This window comes from Trachymyrmex septentrionalis, unplaced genomic scaffold, assembly GCF_001594115.1.
Source record: "Trachymyrmex septentrionalis isolate Tsep2-gDNA-1 unplaced genomic scaffold, Tsep1.0 scaffold81, whole genome shotgun sequence".
NCBI classification, from domain to species: Eukaryota; Metazoa; Arthropoda; class Insecta; order Hymenoptera; family Formicidae; genus Trachymyrmex; species Trachymyrmex septentrionalis.
The window spans coordinates 2,060,509-2,084,006 of NW_017305997.1; the positions used below are offsets into that span (position 1 = coordinate 2,060,509).

Sequence of the window (23,498 nt, forward strand, 5' to 3'; positions counted from 1 at the left end):
ACTAATTATTGCATTTTATTAGTATTAATAAAATCATGATTTGTTTAGCTAATTAAAGAAATACAAATTCATAATTCGTATATTTGTGACTTGTTTCTATACCAAATCAACTAAAAACAAATTCTACGAATGCAAAAATAAAATTCTTACGATTTTTTTTTTGCAAATTGCGTAGTTTAAATAATAGTGACTATATTATTGATAATATTATGTCACTTTAAATGATTGTAATTTTCTAAATCAGTTTTATTTATATTATTTTTTCTCTTAGTTTTTTATAATATGATTTTAAATTAAAAATTGGGATACAGCGTAAACCGTCACACCTGTCTGTAAAACAGATCATGAGCTAACTTAATCTTTATAATATTAAGAAATCTTGTTTAAAAACAAAATGGTATGTCGATAACGGTGATTTTCCCACGTATCTTTTACTATAAATTACGATATTTATGTATGATTGACAATTTTTATTTCTCGTTCTTACATTTATATTTGTTATAACTAATGTGAAATAATTATATACGAGACTTTAAATTATATTCAAATGGTTCAATTAAAATACTAATATAATCTATTATGATTGATATGGCTAATAAAAACAATACATCTTATATTATATAATTAAAGCTTGATAAAACGATATATTTAACGTAAACACTTAATAAACTTGATAATAATCTACTCATGATTACGATTGGCAATAACATTCGAAATTGTGAGCGTAATATCTGTATCGATAATTGTAATTAAAATTATTTTCTTATTGTAAGATCTATATTTTTTAAACACTTAAAGTAGTTCCGGCCGAGGTAATATTTTTCGTAATAAATTTATTAAGTTTCATTTATTATAAGTTTTGTAATAAATTTATTAAGTTTCAACATATTAACATCTTTATATTATAGTGTTTGATGATAGCATCAAATTATTAAATTGCTTGTCAATTTAATTCTATTAATTCCATTACTAGAATAGTTTTAATTGCGTTTATAATCCGGAAAAACAATTCAGCGCGCAGTTCTAAAAAGACTACAATATGATGTATGCAAGTACATATAGCGTATATTAGTAATTCAAGATTGAATTATTTAAAGCAATGAAGATCCAGCTTCGAACCGTAATAGGCATTTTTCGAGTATTGACAAATATCTAGCCTCGACGCGAATCATATTTTTCGATTTTACTGGTTTCGCGCAGTTAGAGAAGTCCAATATGCGGAAATGTGGTTATCTCTTTGTATGACAGAGCCGTTTAATAGAATTCAGCCAATTACGTTAAACGAGAAGATCTAACAAGATTTCGAGAGATTTCATATTGTCTCTTTTCTTTTTCAAAACGGTTACTATTTCATATTTCCCAGTTGAACGTATCTACAGTTCCCGAATTTCACTGTGCAATTGCAGCATATTGGAAAGAAATGCATAGTAAATCTTTGAAATTTAACATGTCATAGGTAATTGTAAGTCTTATATAAGAGTTTTTTTTTTACAATGTATGAAAGTGTGAAACAAATATTTATTTTAAATACTAATACGTAAAAAATAATAACACGTTACATATGTAACATCGTAAATATGTTTATCGCATAAAATTTTGAACTTTGAATCTTCATTAATATTATACACATAGAACTTGTTTATTGATTCAAATAGATAAAAAAAAAGGAAACATAGTTTTCCTTAGATATAAATTTTTATCGATTAAACAAATTGATAAATTTTATAGATTAACAGATATGTTTAATCTTATATTATTACATGATAAGATTAGAAATCTCGGTCAATCTGTATAAATTTAATCTGTTTGAATTAATTAAAATTTGTATTTAAGAAAAACTAATTATTAATTAAAAATAATTAAAAATTCAAACCTGATAGTTTATCGACCATTAAGATAATAAATATTTTTTGTAATTTTTTAATAGTTAAATGATATGACACTGTGATAACCCATAAATCCTTTGGCGCCTCTGAACTATATTATGTAAAATGACAGTATTGACATAAAGTATTATTACTATTTATTGTAAATTAAATTTTTGTGCAATTTGTCTTTATGATAAATTATCGAATATATGAGCTTCCACTATATCACTGTTATAGTAAAATTTTACTCAGAATATAAGCTATTTTATATACGTATATAAAGCAAAATAATTTAAAACTTTAACTAAAATTACTATATTTATATATAAATTGCGACATACATGCGCACGAGAATGCACGTGTAAGCTTTCGTAATTGTAACAAATTGCTACTTGCGACACTTACGTTATAGTTATTACTCCGTTAATAGATGTTGACGGATGTAGCTATAATAATTTTTTATTTTTAAGAGGCACTATGTTTCATATCTACACAGTTTTCAATGTTTAATTATTGTCTGTGTAATTTAATATAAACATATAATATATTATTATTGTTTTATAAATATTATTTTCAAATATAATTTTTTTAAATCATTCGAATATTATACATATATGTTAGCATGTGTTATGGATAATGGAAAAGCCTAAGAAAATATTACAATTGCTATCATTTTGTATTTAATATTTATTCAAAAGTTGATAAGATATAATTAGAAATAATTGATTCATAGAAACACACAGGAAATGCTTGATTAAATTACGTATGCACAAATGTGCATTAATCGAAAATAATATGATGTAGTGTACATAAATAAGAAGTTACATAGTGTGTAGGAGGAGCAAAAGTTAAGAGAGTAATTGCTATTTTTAGAAGAATATATAGAGAGGGACTAGCGTGTGCACAACTGATAATGCTCAGCGGTCATTACTGATGCTCAGTCGTCTCCGCAATGGCGAGCTATTCATTTGTCACGGTCGCTTTCAGCTTTATTTTTATTGTCACGCATAGCTTTGCTGACAATAGACTATTATCTTTTCCTAAAGATTTTCTATTTGGTGCTGCTTCATCCGCTTATCAAATAGAAGGAGGTTGGAATGAAGGAGGTACGTAAAGAGTTTCTATTTAAAATTTAATATCATTTAATTATTAAAATATTAAGAAATCTTAAGTATACAAAAATAGGATTTATGAAATATTGTACAGGCGTATCCATCAATTTTATAATTAATTTATTATGGTGTACTTAAATTTAAAAAGGTAAAGGCGAGAGTGTTTGGGACAAATTTGCGCACGAACGTCCAGATTTAATAGTTGACGGTAGCAATGGCGACGTGGCTTGTGATTCCTATCATAAGTATAAAGAAGATGTACAGTTATTAAAGAAAATGGGAGTACGTTCCGTATAAATATATTAAATACTCATGACAATGTATGAAATATTCATTGAATACCATAATATTTTATAATAGATTACATAATACATATTTATTATACAATATTTTAGTCGTTGCAAATCAATGGTTATTACATTTAATCATGTCATAATATTGTAGGTTGACTTTTACCGATTTTCTATCAGTTGGCCACGTGTCTTACCGACTGGTTACGCCAATGTGATTAATCAAGAGGGGCTCGATTATTACAAAAATCTTACTAACGAATTATTGGCCAATGGTATCGAACCATTTGTTACTTTACTTCATTGGGATCATCCAACTGTCTTTGAAAGCATGGGTGGTTGGACCAATGAAATGATGGTTGAATGGATTTCTGATTACGCAAGAATTATATTCAAAGAACTCGGTCCCAAAGTTAAATACTTTATGACTATCAATGAACCCGCCGTTATTTGTAATGAGGGGTACGCTGATAATAGAAAAGCACCAGGTATCTTCTTTATATCTGTTTGTTATTTAATGAGAAATATCTCGCGAAATTTAATAGAGTCTGTTTAAAATGGAATATGATTTTAGGAAAGAAATTAGGCGCTCCCGGCAAATATCTGTGCATGCATAATATTCTAAAAGCTCATGCTAAGATTTATCATATCTATGACACAGAATTTCGAGAACAGCAGAAAGGTCAAATTGGTATAGTTGTATCTTGTTCAGGCGCATTTCCCAAAACTCCTTCTGATACTGAAGCAGCAGATGCATATTTTCAATTTAATTGCGGATGGGTGGCCCATCCCGTGTTTTCAAAGGATGGTGATTATCCAGAAATTATGAAAAAGCATATTGCTGAAAATAGTAAATTGGATGGTTTTCCGAGATCACTTTTGCCTGAATTTTCACCAGAATGGGTGCAGTATATTAAGTAAGAAATCTGTAACAAAAATATGCAATACCGTTACTATAATAATCTAGCAAACAAGCTAACGTTATTTGTCATCATTTTTACGTCAAAATGGTATTAAGGGCGTCATTTTGACGTCACAAGTATAAGGTCAGCTTGTTTGTTGAGCAATTATGGACTAATATTAGGTAATATATTTCCCAGTTCTTATTATCTCTTTTGTTTTTTAAAGAGGTACATCGGATTTCTTTGCATTAAATCATTACACTTCGAGACTTGTGGAAACAGTACCACGAAAACAAGATCAGGCGTGGTACGATTATTCTGGTGTAAAAGCAAGCGTGGATCCATCATGGCCAAAAAGTGCTTCGGATTGGCTCAGAGTTAGTTAGCTAGTATAGAAGATGCATATTAATTGCGTGTATCAAACTAGCGGATATCAATTTTCGCGTGCTCAAAACTTCTGTTTGTGTAGGACTTCCCAGAAATTCATTAATTTGACCCTGATAACGCATCAGGCACAATTAAGTCGTACAGATAGTTTAACTTATTATTATGAATAATTCATTCCGTGAATTATTCATAACTTGTACTCAACGCCATAAATTGGAAATCAGAATCGAGTGTATTTCAGAAAATATGCATATTCGGCTGAATCGAACAGAATTGATAAAATTCTGATCGATTATGGAGAAATTAGTAATTGCTAAATGTAATATTACGCTTTACGAAATAATGAATATTTTGCCTATTATGAATTGAGTCGAATATGTCGTCTCTTTCTTAAATACAATATAATTAAAAAATTAGTGTAATTTTTAAATTAAAAGTAAATTTAATGCGAATAAAATATTATATATATTGATATGCAGAGTGTGCAGAAATATTTTTAATTTTTGAGGTTGTTCCTGCTGGATTTCGAGAGCTTATTAAGAAGATTTCACGTGAATATGATAACCCAACTATCTTTATTACGGAAAATGGTTTCTCTGACAAATGTTGTACTGTTGATTATTTAAGAATATCCTACTTGGATTCTTATATGAAAGAAATGTTAACCGCCATTCAGAAGTATGGATGTAAGGTGAAAGGATATACTGTTTGGAGTTTATTAGATAATTATGAATGGCAGAGTGGTTATACGTGAGTTATTATTTCATACATTTTTATGAACGTTCTTTAAGAAAAAAACACATATTTATAAAATTTTGCTCTGCAGAGAACGATTTGGACTGGTATATGTAAACTTTACGGATCCCAATCGAACGAGAACTCCAAAACGATCAATGAACTGGTATAAAAATGTCATTAAGAGTAGGAAACTTTTGATTGATGAGCTAATCACAGTAAATATGATTTAAAATCGTATTTTTAAACGGACACGTTGGATATAGTAGATGAAAATATTACTTGAATAAATATTCCACTATTTTTCTGAAATATTCTTCGATTAATTATTTATACATTTTGTCTGATTCTAAAGAATTTTGCATAACGCTTTTCAGTTAGCGTTTATATTTGGCGCGCTTTAGCTCCAGTGCGATTTAGGTTAATAGCAGTGTGTATTATTGAGAGAGTGTGGACCTACGCCTTCGTAGCCAGACAATCGAGTTCCACCAGAGAAGGTATATGGTACATAATTCGTTACAGATTTTTAATACATTAAAATTTTTTTAAAAAGATGCCAATTGATATCAAATTATTAAATTGCTAATCAATTTAATTTGTGATACTGCTATGGTAATTCAGTTGCGTTTCTAATTCCGGAAAATCAATTTAGCGCGCAATTCGAGAGACCACAAATGTGGTATATAAATTCACATGAAATTATAATTTAAAGCACTCAGGATCTAGCTTCAATCAGTATAGACATTGCTTTTTATTTATTGTGTATTTTTATTTGCTCATCTCTGAATAATCTTTAATATACACGATTGTCGTGCCATGCGTATTTTTTTCTTTGAATTTTATAAGTAATATTTACATTATTAATTGTAACATTTATATACAATTTGTAATATACATATTAATATAATAATAATTTTGTAAATACTTTTTAAAGTATATCTTAGAGCCACTTAATAATTTTTATATATTTGTAATGATAATCAACCTGGAACAAAAACAATTTATTGTGAGTAAAAGACCAAAAAATTATTGCGGATACTAAGGATTAAAATACAAGACTATTATGTCTCAAATATATCTAGATTATTCAAAATATTTTCAAAATTATTTATATGTTAGATTGTATGCCAAATTGTATAAAAATTGTATAAATATGCATATGGTCATAGTATATACATATAGTCATAGAAATGTCATAAGTAATATTTTTTATTATATGTATATATATATATATTGTGATCTACAATTGGTCAGATTGTAAAAAGCATCAGAGCAATCATAGCAATCGCAATTCAAAAAATAAACGAAATAGGTACGGGTTTTCAAAAAGGAGTAATCGCATGCCATTACTCTCGGGAAATATCTTTCACCACGTTCAAAGCGAAAACCTTGGCAAAGTAACGAGTGCACTTTCAGTGGAACGAAGTAACTCATTATGGCATATAGTTTATTATTTTTATTCACACGAACCTTCTCAATCTAGTGAATTTCAGTGGAACGCATTCTGAACGATTTCTGCGATAAGTGCAAAAATTTTATATATTATAACAAATTTTTATCTTAAATATTTTGAAAAATGTTGCATAAACTGAGCAATCAAAGTAAATTTATTAAATCTAAATAATTGTCAATTTTCTCTAATCAAATTCATTAAATTATTTGTAAAGTTTTTGGTTACTACAATTTCATGCAATTCGTATAAGTATATTATATACACATATATATATAAAAAAGAAAATTATATTTCTTGTAGCTCTAAATGTGAAACAATAACCGAAGGATGACGGGTAGCAGGAGGAACGCGTAATAATTCAAGAAAGAATAACGGTCCATCTTTGTTTAATCCGATGCCAGATTTACTCTCTTGCGCTGGATAGATCATATTGCTAGTAGGTGAGATAAAGCGTTAAACAAAAGGTAGTAGGTCGGGACGGCGAGGGGGTGATGCTGCGAATGCTTTCTGGTGCCTATCTCGTTTATACAGCTTTCTATGCACATCGTCGGCTAATAAAAAAAAGGAGGGACGGAAATAACAGATCGCGCTTCGGCAAGCAGAATCTCGTGTAATTACCTCAGGAGCCTCGTTGTACGTGCACTCGTATCACGTTCATCGATGTTCCATGGAGAACGTACTCAAAGCCCGCTAACGAAAGACAAGCGCGATACGTAAGAATAAATCTTCGATCGCTGTTATAGCACTGATTTATTCGGTATATTATATTATTTCGTATATACGCAATTTATTCGGTATATACGTTATATATTCGGTGTATACGCAATTGAAAAAAAAATAATACATTCTATTAATATGGAAATGTTTCTTTGTATTTGTATCTCAATGTTTATCTCAATAATATCGATCTCGATATCAAATGCGGATAACGTTGGCATCAATATTGAGTGTACATGTTACTGGTAATAACCGAACATTCGTCAGCTTTCCTAGGCATCTTTGGTCATTCGCTATTCGGTTCCGCGGGTGTTAATTGCACCCGCGTGATGTGTATACTGCCCTTCATCCTCATACACAATAATTTACGCATAATTGATATAATTTGGACAACTCGCAGCATATCAAATTATACCGTGTGTAAACACACGCGGACCTGTCTGCGTGTGCATAGTCCGTAATTCGATAATTATGTATTCGTACATATTAAACAGGCCGCCCAAGTCGACTCAACGATTTCGACCAAGTACTAAGAGGTGTCTAGACGAGAATATGCATACGCGCCAACAACTAGGGCTGCTTGAAGATCGTTTACATTCTAATGTAAATATTGTATATGCACAATATATGCACGTAGACCGAAAATCCGTGCCTTGGAATCCCATGGGTGAGATTAGCTGCGCACCGTGCGAAGAGTCAAACAAATTTGTGATGGTGGGACGATACGGGAGTGTGCCGTTTTCACAATTAATTTTATTGGTCCGGTTTAAATGAATGGTTCAAATGATATTTGATCCTTCGAATGGATTTCAACAAAGGAGAAAATGGCAACGATGAAGGGCTTAGGAGATAGCCTTCCCGCAGGGATGACTAATCCGCACAGTTGAGCTTAGCAAACCCACGGATCCAAGTTCAATACACTGCGGACACTCATACATTTACGCATTACACATACAAGTACTCTATACAGGGTGACTAAAAATTACACTGTTAAATTTATAGTGTCAAATTTAACCTAATTTAAGTCATCACTGCTTCTACTAAATATATCGTTAGTTTATATTAAAATAAAATAGTTAAATTTGACTCTATACAGTGTCAAATTTAACTATTGTTTTAATATAAAATAACGATATATTTAATAAGAGCAATGGCGACTTAAGGTTAAAGATACTATAGATTTAACAATGTATAACGACAAAGTTTTATGTTAATAATTTAATTATAATATATTTAAAAAAATAAGTCTAAAGTATCAGTTATACTTTATTAAATACTAAAAATAGTAATAAATATTCAAAATGATAAAGTTTGTAGCCAAACTTTTTTATCACCCTGTATATACATTTATACTTATACGTATATTGGCTAAAGCTCACTTTTTTCTTGTATCTTTTGCTTTTGTTTCCAAAGAAATAACTAGATTTTATAAGAAAGTGTTAAATAGAATTTTTCTATTGATTTTCTCATGTTTAGAAATTGATTTTTTTATATTGAAAAAAAAATAACTTGTCTTCGATACGCCTTCTAAATTAGAGAAATAATAAGTGTACCATTTCACAGTAACAGAATATTTTACGATATATTTTAAATTTATGAGTGCTTTATAAAAGAACACTAAACAGTCGTAAAAGAAATAGTAAAAATATTTTGCGCGTCGATACGAAAACTACAGAAAAATTTTCTTTCTTCCGAGAAGAAAATAACAATAGCTATCTCGCGATAAACGATGTGCTTCCAACGCTACTCTGAAAACAACCGATTTCAGCCATAATGCGTTTAATCATCAAAGAGTACTTCTGCGAATCACTTTCTGTATACGCCACTTACTATCCATTTTTACTCATTTCGTGTCTTCCGACATTTTAGGTTGATAGCACCTCGGTGAGAAATGCGGAAATATCGCGAAAACGTCGAGAAAAGTGACGAGAATAAGAAGTCCTGATTCGTTCTCTTTCTCTCTCTCTCTCTCTCTCTCTCTCTCTCATTCAGAAATCTTCCACGAGTCCCGAACAATCCAACAGAGTCGGTATGCTACGACGGACTCTCGACTGCAACCGCTTTTGTGCCCCAGGGAATAGTAGAGGAACACCAAGGAAGAGACGGACCAGTAAGACGTCGTGAGAGACGAATCCGTACAACGATGTCGGCGTAATTGTGTAACTTCGTGGCTGCGACGTACGAAACAATAACTGCTGGCAAATCGCATCAAACGATACTATGGCAGATTGCATCTTCCAACGTGCGACGCGTGTCTCTCCTTTTTTTACGCTGATCTCCTTTGTCCTTGGTCCTCGGGTTGTCTTTGCCGTGTCCTTTTAACAAATAACTACACGCTTCTATCGTTCTACGAAATCGTGATTCTCAAAGGCTATCGCCTTTGGTAAATCGCGGGAGAAAGGAGCGCGGAAAAGGTGGCGGATAAAACACGTTATCGGGTACAAAAACGATTACGCCTCTTGACACGCGAGTTTCGTGCAGGAAAGAGAGGAAGCACAAAAGGGCGCTCGATGAAGAGAAAATGTCCTTTTCTATCGCTTTTTGATAATCTCCAGGGAGTGTCGTCTTTATGATAAAAAGAAGTCTCTCCGATAATGGAACAAGACGGAGAAAAAGGCTATACTGGTATAAAAAAAAACTTTATACACATTTTCATTATTCGCAACATTATTGTGTTTTACAAGTGTGATGTCGGATATAGTTTAAATTATTACGAAAAAAACTCAAACAGATATTTATTATTCATATATTTTAAATAATTTTGTTGTTACTTGTGACATAATTTCTTTTTACTTATTTTATTTTTACACTTTTATATGTTACAGTTTTTACAAATACTTAAATAATTTATCACAATATTTTTTTTTTGTTTATTTTATATTTATATATTAATTTTCGTTATTATTATGTCCCAATGTACAATACTAGTTTGTAGTACTATAATGTAATACCATTTTATAAAAGGTAAATTACTTCTCCTTTTTTTTCTCTTGTTTTCTCATGTTGCATACATTCGCACAAAAAAATTATTGATGGGTTGTATAGAGTATAGATTATAATAGATTTCTTTAAAATTCTAAAATATAAGAGAAAATTTAATTTAAAAAATGATTTTTTATTTTGCACTTTATAATACAGTATATAACTTTACCAATATACTATGAATCAATGAAGCTTCATCAGCAACAGATTATATTATTTTTCAAATTCACATAATGATATTACGCAAATATATGGCACAATGTAGTTTTTGGAAAATATGTTATAAATATTGCTCATTATTTTTTACGAATATAGAAAAAATATTAAAAACACTAAACTAACTAAAGTGTAGAATATATATGTATAGCTATTTACGTCATTTTTATTTAAGTATCTTTTCAAGTATAATTAATGCAAATTTGATATGACTTTAGTATTCTATTAATAATAAAAAATTTTATGCAAATTATTATACATATATGAATAAGTATTTAATATATACACATATATAAGTATTAACAATGATAAAAATTAAATGTATGTAAAATAATATAAAATTTATTATACCCTATTTACGAATTATCTGATTTTATATCGTATGTAGGATGCAATTGTTTTATACAATTTATATATTATAATGTATTGTGTGCTTATAATGTGAAAAATATTTGCCAAATGTTTACAGATAGTGAAATATATTACGATATATTATATAATACGATATATTATACGATATATTATATATATAATATTACGATATATAATAAAATAAAATTTATGTTTATATACGTAATAAAGATATATGTATAATTTAATTCTAAATATAATATATTTGCTTAATGGCATTTTCAAATTAATCCTAGAAAAAGAGGAAAAGAAAAATATTTTGTACATTACCTATTTTGAAGTAAACCAATGTGTAATAACCCTTTGAACACAAAATATATCTATTAAAAAAATATTATAATTCACTGTCTCTCTCGCTCTCTTTAATTATGCATTTACATCGTTCTTCCATTATAACTGTCCTGTGCATTATTACATGAAAATCAGACAGGCAGGGACTTTCCACTACGACAATATAATTATTTAGCAAGCATGAATTACGTTTCAACGAACAATTATTGATGACAGTGATATAAATTTAAAACTGCGCGATCCGATTGCGGCAATTACGTAACGTTACTGAACGTGGTGAACGATAAATAATAATTTATTATACATCTTCTGTAATTTTTAATATTTTCTTGAAGTTTATAGATTATTTTTAATATAACTGATAAAAATTAAAAATTTTTTATATAAAAATTTATAATTTTTGAAAACAGTCTACAACTATTTAAACATACATAAACATTAAAATTTCATACTTGATCTATAAAATATTTGTATAATATAAAAACATTTAAACAATTTTCTAATATTTCAATTTTTTATCAATATATTATAATTATATATATCAAAAGTTAATTGATCTTTTTCTTGGTTGTTACTGTTATTTTTGTAAGATTAAATATGATTTTTAACAATTTATAAATAACTATTAATGTGCAAATTAACGTTACAAATATGATAATTGATAAAATTGCTATGACGTCCATATCGTGTTTTTGATACCAAGGATCATAAGCAATACTGGTACGAAGATGAGAAGCACCCTTATGACGAATGACGAATTCAATCCACCAAATTACATGTTCTAAAACATCGTAAGGCTTATCTTCATTAAGTTCTTTAACTTTGAGCATTCTTTTCTTATATCTAGAAAACAATAATATAATATAATAGTAATAATATATATAATAATAAATAATAGTAATAAACAGTAATATAATATATAAAAAGATTATTTAACAATTAATTGATATTATATGAAAGAAAATGTATATTATTTTACAATTGCATTTTGATTATAATTATATAAATAATAAATTTTGTATAATATATGAAAATAATGTTGAATAACAATTAAATAGCTTATTAAATATTATTTATCATTAGTTATTTATTATATTAGGTTTAATATCTATGAAAATAATTAATGGCGTGATATAAGAGATTGCTATGAAAAAATCAGTACCCTTCGTCATATAAAATATCAATTATCGATTCATTCAGGTTTTCTCTCGATAGTTTCATAATATTTAAATGTTTTGCAACTCCTAAAGATACCATTTTCTTGACTTGAGTGTACTGATCAGCTAGAACTGGTAATCCTAAGAGTGGTACTGTATAATAAACAGCTTCTTCAGTGCTTTGAATACCACCTTGATATATAAATAATTTAATGTTTGGATGAGCTACAAAACGGAAAGTAGAATTTGCTAATGAAAAGATATGTAAACATATAGTTTTATTAATCTGAATGAATTATGACACTATTTACATAGATTTACCGAGAATGCTCTGTTGAGGAAACCATTTAGCAATATAGATATTGTCTGGTTTATTTGGTAATTCGCTATCGTGTTTCCATAGAATTTTGTATGGCAAGCTTGCAAATACGTCTCGAAATATGCTTTGCACATGCTTCGATAATGATGAGATTCGGACATTTGTGCCTAAACTCATATAGATAAATCCATTCGGTGCATCTGTTATAAATTCTGTCAAATTCTGTCAAATATAATAATCATCTTATTTATACGTTGTATTCGAAAAGAAAAAATATATATAGAAACGGAAACCGAATTTTAATTATAAAGCAAATAAAAAATATTATTTGTAAATATTATTTAAACAATAAAATTTCAATAATATATGGTTTAAATGCAATGATTACTTCTGGTAAAGCCGCGAGTTTTTTTGAAATCTGAAAATTTCCAAATGACAAAACATTTGATGTTTGCGGTCTAACAAATGAAAGAACTTTTTGTTGATTTTGGAAAACAAAACTTATGTTTCTTTCCATATCACGTATGTCTGGTATATTTTTTCCAAGATATTTTTCTGCTATGGCTTGCTGCTCAGAGTAAAAATGATTTAATGTACAATATATGTGATACCATAAACGAATAAAATTCTTAATTCTTTGCCACAATGACAGATTAAAATCAGTAGTATCTCCCATTTCCCAAGCCGAAGGATGTGATGGCAGAACAGGTGCGCCGAGTAGGTAATAGTTACTATTGTACAATCCTAATGTTGATACACCTGCAAATAAATATTATAGATATATAATGTATAATACAATAAATTTTTTGAATAATTAATTTAAACGAGGTTTGGGTTTAGACAATTAAAAATTAAGGTAATATTATAATCTCATTAAAAAAATGTGCATATACTGGAGAAGTAATTAGGCTAACAATTTGTTTATATATAATATAATTGTTATTTTTTCAGATTATAATAGTATACAGCAAAGAATGATGCAAGAAAAATATAAACTAAATTCAAACAATAAAACATTAAATTAAATGGATAACTATACACTATATTTTTCTCATTAATTTTACAAACATAAAACTTATTGTATGGAATATTAGTTACAGAGTTTATGTACAGCGAGAGAAATGTTTCGTATGAATAATCGAAGTTTTGTTATTGATGGAAAAACTGTTTGTTGGTATTTGTGACTGATTAAACTGTTGGTTACCATGCCAATATTAATTCATTGATTTACTAAATAAACTAATAATTTAATGAAACAAAACTGTTTTATAATGTTTACAGATTTTTTTATGGTTAAAAATGGAATATTTTGTTATCGGAATTGTGATATTATCGAATAAAACAATTACATAAAAATAATATATATCTCATTCTCTACAGAATGAAATTACGAAAAACGTTTTTAAATTTTTCTACCTTTGTAAAGCTATACATTTAGATCTTTTGGTTATTAATTAGCCTGAAAAAAATGGTTGTCACTATGATCGGCCAAGATAAGACAAGAAATATACGAAATTAGCTTCTATGGTGCGTTCCGTTTTATGCGTATAATGTATCATTTTATATTTTTGCTATAATTTATAGAATATTACAAAAATTGGTAAAACTGTAGAAAAGGGAAGCAACCTGCCGATGACCTTGACATATATTGTCAACGTCATGACCCTGAGCAACCCTGCAACAAGTTTTAACCGTTGTTCGTTATTTGTCAAAAAATTATTAACAAAAAAATTAATTTGAAAAAATAACATTTTATTTCTGCTATATACAATATTAAAAACTATCTTGTTTAAAACCCTTTCTTGCAACTTCCTCCCCACCTACCCCCTGGGGGCGCACCATTTCCACGCGAAGCGACTCCTATCCCACTTGTCCCTCTGCTTGGGAAGCGCACGTCTTTCACGCAAAGCGACTCTCATCCTATCTCCACGTTTTGCGTGGAAATCGTACGCCCCTAAGCAGAGATAAAACGTTATTTTTCAAACTTTTTTTGTTAATAACTTTTTAACGAATAACGAGCGACGCTTAAAACTTTTTGGTTGCTCAGGGTCGTGAACTTGACAACATATGTCAAGATCAAGATTGTCGGCGATTGCTCCCCTTTTCTGCAATTTTAATTAAAATCAAAATTAATTAAAATAATATCTCATGAAGTAAAATAAAATAATATATGTTTACTTTTCACCGTTATTATTTCTTAGTATACATCTTTTCTTCTTTTTTTACCTTTTCTGTACTTTTAATTTATGTCTTTAATTACATGTCTTTTTAAGGAATGCGTTGACTCTTACTTCGCTCTTCATTTGTTGTTATTTATAAAATAATATATTATATGTATCATGCGTGAAACGGAATGCACTCTAAACTTTACTGCCCATGTTTATATTCGGGCTCTACGAATTATTTTATTGGCTACTGAGCATCAAAAGATTTTAAAAGAGCATTAAATATAAGATCTGACTATGAATACGAACATATTATCGCTTCATACAAGTGGAATCTCTGTTATGAGAAGACATAACATATATGTGTGCAATCTCTATTAAACATTCTTTACTATCATTATAGATCATTTTATTGAAATTACAAAAAAAAATGTCTTTTATAATTGCAAACTAATTTTTTTATTGTTATTTACAAAATGTGGATAACTAAATAAGATTGTACTGTTAAATAATAATGTTTATCAAATTTTGCTTATGTTACAAAAAATATTATATTTTAACAAAATTGTACCTGCAAATAATTCTCTTTTATTGTTACAATTATTATACAACAATTATTATTAATCTTTCCTCAATACGTTTATAAATATGAAGGTAAAAAATATTAAAAAATTGAAAGTTGAAGTAATCTCTACTCTCTTTATTATTTTATAAAATATTATTATATTTTCACTAAAATAAAATAAATTTTAAATAAAACATTTATAACAATTTTACATACATCATTATTCTTACCTATAAGAGGTGCATTAAATCTATACGCTAAGGCATATAGGCTGGGTGATTTTATGGTTTCTACAATTACTACATCGAATTTTGTATCACTATTCAGTTCATACATCTTACGTACTTCCGGATGCTTATAAATGTTTTCTGTTATTTGATTACATACAGGCCATAATTGCTCGTTTACTGTACTTAGCCACGTATGGGTCTCCATATTTTCGATAAAATTTATTTTTGTAACTACATTGTAATTGGATTTGAAGTTGATTTCTGTCAAATTGGTTAAACTGGGATCATTTATCGGATCAGTTGTTAAGACGACGATTTTGTGCCCTCTCCGACTCAAAGTGGTCCATAATAATTGATAAGCAATATGGTGACTGTAAGATGGTATTGCAATAATTGCCAAGATCCTTGCAGTTTCTATTGGTGTGGCAGTGCATACAAAACATGCTATCCAAAATATCATTTCAACAACCGGCTTCATTTTACTGTCGATAATAAGTAAAACTTACAATTAGTACAAACTTAATTTTTATTACTGACAATTTAACAAAATACAATATTTTCTTTTATTTATATAATCGTCCTATTTTTTATCTGTTTAAAGTTCAGTAAGATCAGTGTTTAGAATGCGCTTTTATTGATAAATGTATGCATTTAGTATATAATTTACGCTAAATATATTATAGAATCATAGAAATAAATGCGCACATTTATTGATAACAATTAAATGTATAAATCTATAAATAGAGACTTATACATTTATTTATGTGCATAATTATATGCATATTTATATAATAAATAATAATCTGTACAATATGAAATAGTTCATGTTCAGGTGCTGAGTAATGTTACGTCTTCAAAAATGTTATTCAAAATATGTCTTCAAAAATGTCTTCAAAATATTATTTTTATATACGTGCTTTACAGTTAACAATATAACAATAGATTATAAGCAAGCACGTATATATTCAATCATCACACATGTGTCACAGGATGTAATCTAACCTAATGTTGGAAGTCAACAGCCAAATTTTCTGCGTATATTTCTTTAATTACTCAAATAGATATGCTTTCATCAGTTTTTTGCTTTTATATACAAATAAATTACATGGTGAATAAAGTTAAAATTCTTGTAAGGATGCAAAAAAAAAAATTTGTTCTAACTATGTATATGTTTTTTATGTAGATCGAAGCATTTTAAAAATAAGTAATTATGTATTATCTAATATATTAGTCATTCAATGCATTTGTCATAAGACACCATAAATAAAACTCTAACTTTAGCTCTTTCTTTCAGTTAATCGGTTTGAAATTTCAATATAGTATTAGTTTCGTTTTAAAATAATATTCTGTGTAATTTTTAGATAGCTCGAAGCATTTTGATTTTTCATTTTATACCTTTTTAATAAAATTAGAAGGTAAAAAGAGCCATTGAATTTACAAGATGTTAACTTTACAATATGAATTAATATTTAAAAAAATATTGCCATTTTTATTACTTTATTTTGTAATACTCCGAAAATTTATCAATTGTTTTTTTTTATAAAATTTAGATTGTGTTCTGGGAACGTGCTTTCAACGCTAATACATCATTCTAGCTCGTATTTAAAATGTACTTTAAGGATGTAAACGTGTATTTACCTACACATCTATATGCACTTCGTTAAGAAATTATCTATTCTGTCTTCCAAACTAGATAATTTTTAAGAGAATGTAATTTCACTTCGTGAAAAATTACAATATTATAATGAGATATTCCAGAATACATTTTAATACTTGATATGACTTATTTTTTTATGAAGTTACACAGATAAAAATGCTGATTTGTTCAAATTTAAAAACTTTTACAAAGTTCTTTAGCATGAATTAAAAATCGCATACAAAAGTTTTTACATCTTCTAAAAGAGTATAGGTTTATCTTTAATTTGCGTATTTATTGAGCATTATACGATTCTTTTTTTACCATGTTGTTCAGCATCTTATATATAAATATATAGGATGTATAAAAAAAATGCAAGGGATTTAATTGCTCCTTTTTCAAGCGGTACTTTAGCATTCATTAAATGCAAAACAAGAAATTCTCTGATAGCATTGAAAGTGCGCTCCTGGAATGCAGTCTTTATTTGCTAACTATTTTTAATTTTACTAATGAATTTTAGAACTCTTAAAACGATGGTACACAATAAATTTAAATAGTAAGACGTAAGCAATAATAAGAAAATCAATTTGGATTTGCTACCGTTTATTCTCTAGATTTCTTGGAGTAAAAGCTCACTCTAAGATAGTGAAAAGTTATTTTTAAGCTATTTTTTTTTTGGAGAAGAATGAAAATATTTCTTGAAAAAGAGTAATGAGTGGAAATTGTTTGTCGTTTTTACTCTTTTTCAAGAAGTGAAATATTTTAAATGAGATTTTACTCCAAAAAATTTAGAGAGTAGGCGGTAGCAAATCCAAAATGTTTATTCGCTTATTATTGCTTACATCTTATTACTTAACTTTTTTGTATACCTACTGCATTATCTAATTAATTATTTTTACCAACATGAGAAAATACGATATTAAAGAATTCTGAAAAAATTCTCAGAACTTTATGAGAAAAAAATAAGAAATTTTTGTCTCTTGCTGTTTTTTTTATAAAATTGATTGTATTTGAGTAAAAAATGATTGAAGCTCAATATTCGGCAATTTTTAATAATTAATATTGTTAACCGAAAATTGTGAAAATTGTTAAATGGTAGAGGACTTTTCGACTCAATTTAATCCGTTCTATCTACAAAAAGCGTTTAGCAGAAGTCTCACTGGATACTCTGTATATACAACTTTACAAATGCGACGATTTTGTATATATCAAGTAAATGCTCATATGAAATTTTCCGTTATGATACTCTAGAAAAAGAATATTTCCTTAAACTTTTCTATGTAACTTTGAGTCATGGTTAATCCGTGTTTGGGTGAAAAGTGAAATTTGCTTGAAACCGATGGTGTGGGTGTTTCATAAATGCGTGTTGATACTTTTGAAGATAACTCTATAAACTAAAATAAGTAGAAAACGTTATATCATTATATGTCCTACATATCTTAGTTTTCAAGTTATGGATGATCAAGGAAATGTTTTAAATACCCGCTTTGTGCATCAACACACGCACGCTACTACACATTTTAGCATTAAGTTCCGCACTCGTTCAAAAATATTAGGTAGTCTTAAAGCAAAAATTATCTTCAGCATAAGTGTACATTACCACTTTGCTGCTTTTAGAACAGTATTTAAAACACTCGCGAGCATAAGATACCGACTGCTTGATTTGTACACTGAGAGAAAACAAATATAATTATGGTAACTATAAATTTGACAACTTTTGCAGTTTAAGTACCTGTAACTAGTTTTACAAAGCAATAGCAATTAAAGTAGTACTGGATACTATAAAAAATATAGTCGCAATAACAATATTTAGGTACTATTAATTAGTAGTAAAATAATGACTCCACTACATTAAGTAAATTACTTGGACTTCATGCATATAGATATAACACATTTTTCTAGTTAAGACAAAAATTTTTTTTAATTAAGCACTCTATATTATAGTAACTAATTAATCATTGTTGAGGTAACTTTAGAATACATTCAAAATCTTTTCTCTAAAGTCGCTCAGCACGAGCAATAAACGGTATTGTCACTAGAGGGACGTAGCGGAGTTCAGTTTCTTCTAATTATAAAGAAGAAAACTACTCAGTTTACAAAAGGCGCAGCATTGGATTCGAACTAGGAAGACAAAAATAAATAAAAAATGCATATAAGAATTTGTAACTATGTATTATAAAGTTTTAATAAGAACAATAAGTGAATTAAGTGAACTAAGAAAAAATATATATATAATATTAATCATTTAATGGATGATATAGTTAATGTTACTTTATTTTCTTAGTTCACTTAATCTAGTGTTCTTATTAGAATTTTCTAATATATATTATACATAGTTGAGGCATTATTTCACTACAAATTTATAGTTACTGATACGACTTTTTTCTCTGAGTGTATTGATGGAATGTGTGTTGTATGATGACAAAGTATATAATATCTTATAAGAAAGTTACAAAATAAAAATAAACGTTTTTTACTTACAGTTTTTATTTGGTTAAAGAAGCAATTTGATAAAACATTAAAATTAGTAGTTTTAAGGTAAACTTATTTACAAAAAAAAGTACGCTTCTTGTAATAAATTTGTTGACCAGTACCGAGATAATAACAAGTCAGTACTGTTCTTAAATATAATTTTTTAAATTATCGTCGCTTTCAAATTTCTACGTAGACTATTTTAATTTCGAACCAATCTTATCGTACTCCCCTATTCTAAAACGTTTAAAAATGTATGAGCTACATGTCACACGTCAATAATATTAGAATATTTATCATATTCAGATACATTAGAACGAGAATGTCATTAATTAATATTTTTTTAAAATACGGTATTTTGAATTGCCGTCATATATCGGATATGTATTGTATCGAATCGAGGATATATGATGGACATGAAGCAAGAATAGAGTCCAATAAAGATAGAGTAAAAAAAAATAAAGTTATGCTTTAAATTATAACTATATATAATAACAAATTTGCACGTGTGTCATGGGAGATATCTTGATAGTACTATTACATATATTGAATACATATGAAAGTGTTGGATATACACATGTAATACCACAAATTTTTTAAATTAAACAATAATCGATGAGCGACGAGAGAAAAAAGAAAAAAAACAGGGGGCGTATCCTTGAAGGAAGCTACTGATGCTTCTTGTAAGCGCTTGAAATAATGAGTAGTCAGTCGCTAAAAGCCATTTTCTCAACTATTTTCACTTTATTTTTTACAGAAATCTGATCCCTAATTCTTCAGCTAATTTCACTTCTCTCTTGTAAAAGGAGTCACAAATTCTACAGATTCTACAGCTGAGGCTGATACAAAGGATTACTTTGTCGGACTCTCTTGCTATTCGTCAGATTCGTGGAGCAGGGAAGATCGAATCAGGAAATCAGATCGGAGAATTAATTATAAACGCTTCCGTATATACTCTATCCGTGTACATATGCGTAAGTAATTATCGTCAAAACAATAAGATATATGAACAGATGTTTTAAGTAAAATTTGTATAGTTTTTTTATGTGCTTTATGATTGTATACAGGGTGACAATAACTTTGTCCATCTTGAATATCTATGCTATTTTTAGAGATATGAAAATATTGTAATTACAAAAGCTGTACGGTATCAAGAGGATCATATATATATGCTGGTAATAATTTTTCTAGGTGGAGGCGCTTCGAAGATTTCAAAATCACCTCCATTTTTTTAAATAGTATGCTGTACTTTTTTAACCTTAATGTAATAGCGGGTGTTTAGACGATTTTAACGATCTATAATAAAAGGCTATTTGTCATTAAATAAAGAAGTAAAACATTGATTCTTACGTCACAAGAAGTGCTCGAAGTGATAATTCGACTAAGATTGTTAAAATAAAGATTAATGTATTTTAAGTTACATCTTTGGCTACATATTAATAAAACTTTTATAAAAATATATTTTAAATATAAACATTTGCTTCGCAGGGCAAAATAATGCTTTTTTTTTGCAAAATTTCGTGCAAAACACATTAAATAAGCCTAGTTTTCAAGATTGGATATGAAGGAACTAAACTTATAATATTTACCACTGAGGAAAGAAATAAAATTTTGAGTAAGTACTGTAAGAGTCGTCACTAAATACAGTTCTATACTGTGGTTAGTCTACTATCCCTATCCGTTCATTTTTTAAAAACATTAACAATATACGATAACAAAGATACGTAAACAAAAAAAATCTGTTAGACTTTATTAAGTAAGAACTACACTTACTATCTAAGTAGAAATCAAATATCTCAGACAACCATATACGATTGTAAAACAAAAACTTTAAGAATATAAATATTTACTTAGGTATACGATTTTTTTAAATTGTGGCATAACTTCTATCATAGATGTGTTCGCAACAAGGTGTTACAGCAGACTTAGCGGCAGTCGCTGCTGCGCACTCAGACAGATTTATTCGTGTCTCGCGTGTTTTGTTTTTAATGTAGCCTTGATTATTCTACTTACTCCTATAGTCAACTGATCCCGGTCTCCTTTAATTTAGTTCTCCTGTGATTTTGGTGACAAATTAATAAATATGAAATTTTTATTTGCTAAACAAGTAGATATGCTCCTCATCTATGAGAAATTCAGCAAAATTCAATAAGGGCGCAAACATTGAAAGGGATCCAGATCAGATGCATCCCTCCTCACATCATATGTTTTAACGAATTTGTAAAAAATTTGGAGAAACCAAAAGCTTGATTACGCGATAATCTGAACATCGAAAAAGAGTGTGTCATGAAGACTACGAAATCAATGTGCTTGCAATAGTGAATATTAATCCACAGATTAGTTCAAGATAGATAGAACGTGAGTCAGGCATTAATAAAAGAAAGATATTACGAATTCTTGCTCAACATAAATTCCATCCATATCATATTAACTTTCATCAAGATTTACACGGTACAAGTTTTGGAAAATCGTGTTACATTCTATTAATGGATGCAACTTTAAATGCACATTAACAATGATTTCTTTTTTCATTAATATTATTGACCGATAAAGCAAGCTTTACTAATTATGGTCCTGTAAACTTGTATAATATATATGCATTACTGGCCGGATGAGTATCCGCTCTGGTTAAGAGAAGTTGATGATCAATAATAATAGTCGGTAAATGTATGATGCGGTATCATAGGCGACACAAATTAATCGGATCATATTTCATTAACGGAACACTTAATAGCATAAAATATGATACGCAACGATCTCGGAATTTTATTAGAAGATGTACAATTGAATATTTATTTAATTGAATAATGTGGTATCAACACGATGGATGCCTCGCGCATTATGGATGTAGAGTAAGAGCTACATTCAATGAAATCTTTCCAAATCGATAGACGATGAGCCGATTTTGTGGCCAGCTCGTTCAACTGTCATAATACCGCTCGACTTTTTTTTTATGGAGAACATTAAAAAACATTGTATGTATACTAGGAAGTGCCAATCACCCCGGAAAATATAAAGCAACGAATTATTGTAGCATGTGCGACAATCAGTTCGAAAAGAAGTTGTTAGGAAGTGTATACGCTTCAGGAATTCAACGATTGCAGTGTTGCATTGATGTAAACGGATATCACTTCGAGCACTTCTTGTGACGTAAGAATCAATGTTTTACTTCTTAATGACGAATAGCCTTTTATTATAGATCGTTGCAATCGTCTAAACACCCTTATTACATTAAGGTTAAAAAAGTACAGTATGGCATTTTAAAAAATGGAGATAATCTTGATCTTCGAAGTGCTTCTACCTAAAAAAATTATTATCAGCATGTATTATGATCCTCTTTACTGTGCAACTTTTGTAATTATTCGTGTTCAGCAATCAAAAAAACATACAGTATCACATTAAAAATCCGGTTTAAACTATTTTTGGATCAAATCAAACATGTATTAAGAAAAATCAAAACTTTTATTTAAGAATCGTTTACTAGCCACCTCTAAATCTTAATATTTTTTGATAAAAATTTAGGGGTGTTCTTTTAGTATGAAATAGAAGCTTTTGAGCTGAGAGGGTAATTAAAAAAAATTTTTTTTTTT

General features: G+C 28.6%; 2 protein-coding genes across 2 annotated transcripts; one reads left to right on the forward strand and one right to left on the reverse strand.

The window, feature by feature from the left end:
• The first annotated feature begins 2,794 nt into the window (after positions 1–2,794).
• LOC108754874 (myrosinase 1) lies at positions 2,795–5,825 on the forward strand. Its single transcript, XM_018497515.1, has 7 exons — positions 2,795–2,974; positions 3,129–3,262; positions 3,425–3,758; positions 3,845–4,187; positions 4,399–4,549; positions 5,068–5,309; positions 5,386–5,825. Exons 1-7 carry the CDS (start codon positions 2,821–2,823, stop codon positions 5,525–5,527), a joined length of 1,500 nt encoding a protein of 499 aa, XP_018353017.1. The 5' UTR covers positions 2,795–2,820; the 3' UTR covers positions 5,528–5,825.
• Positions 5,826–11,912: 6,087 nt separating this feature from the next.
• On the reverse strand, positions 11,913–19,980 carry LOC108754840 (UDP-glucuronosyltransferase 2B33-like). The gene is made up of 6 exons (XM_018497464.1): positions 19,918–19,980; positions 15,801–16,282; positions 13,229–13,599; positions 12,843–13,062; positions 12,527–12,746; positions 11,913–12,207 (listed from the first exon to the last, which is right to left on the reverse strand). The coding sequence occupies exons 2-6, from the start codon at positions 16,276–16,278 to the stop codon at positions 11,913–11,915; spliced, it is 1,584 nt and encodes a 527-aa protein (XP_018352966.1). The 5' UTR covers positions 16,279–16,282; positions 19,918–19,980.
• Positions 19,981–23,498: the final 3,518 nt, after the last annotated feature.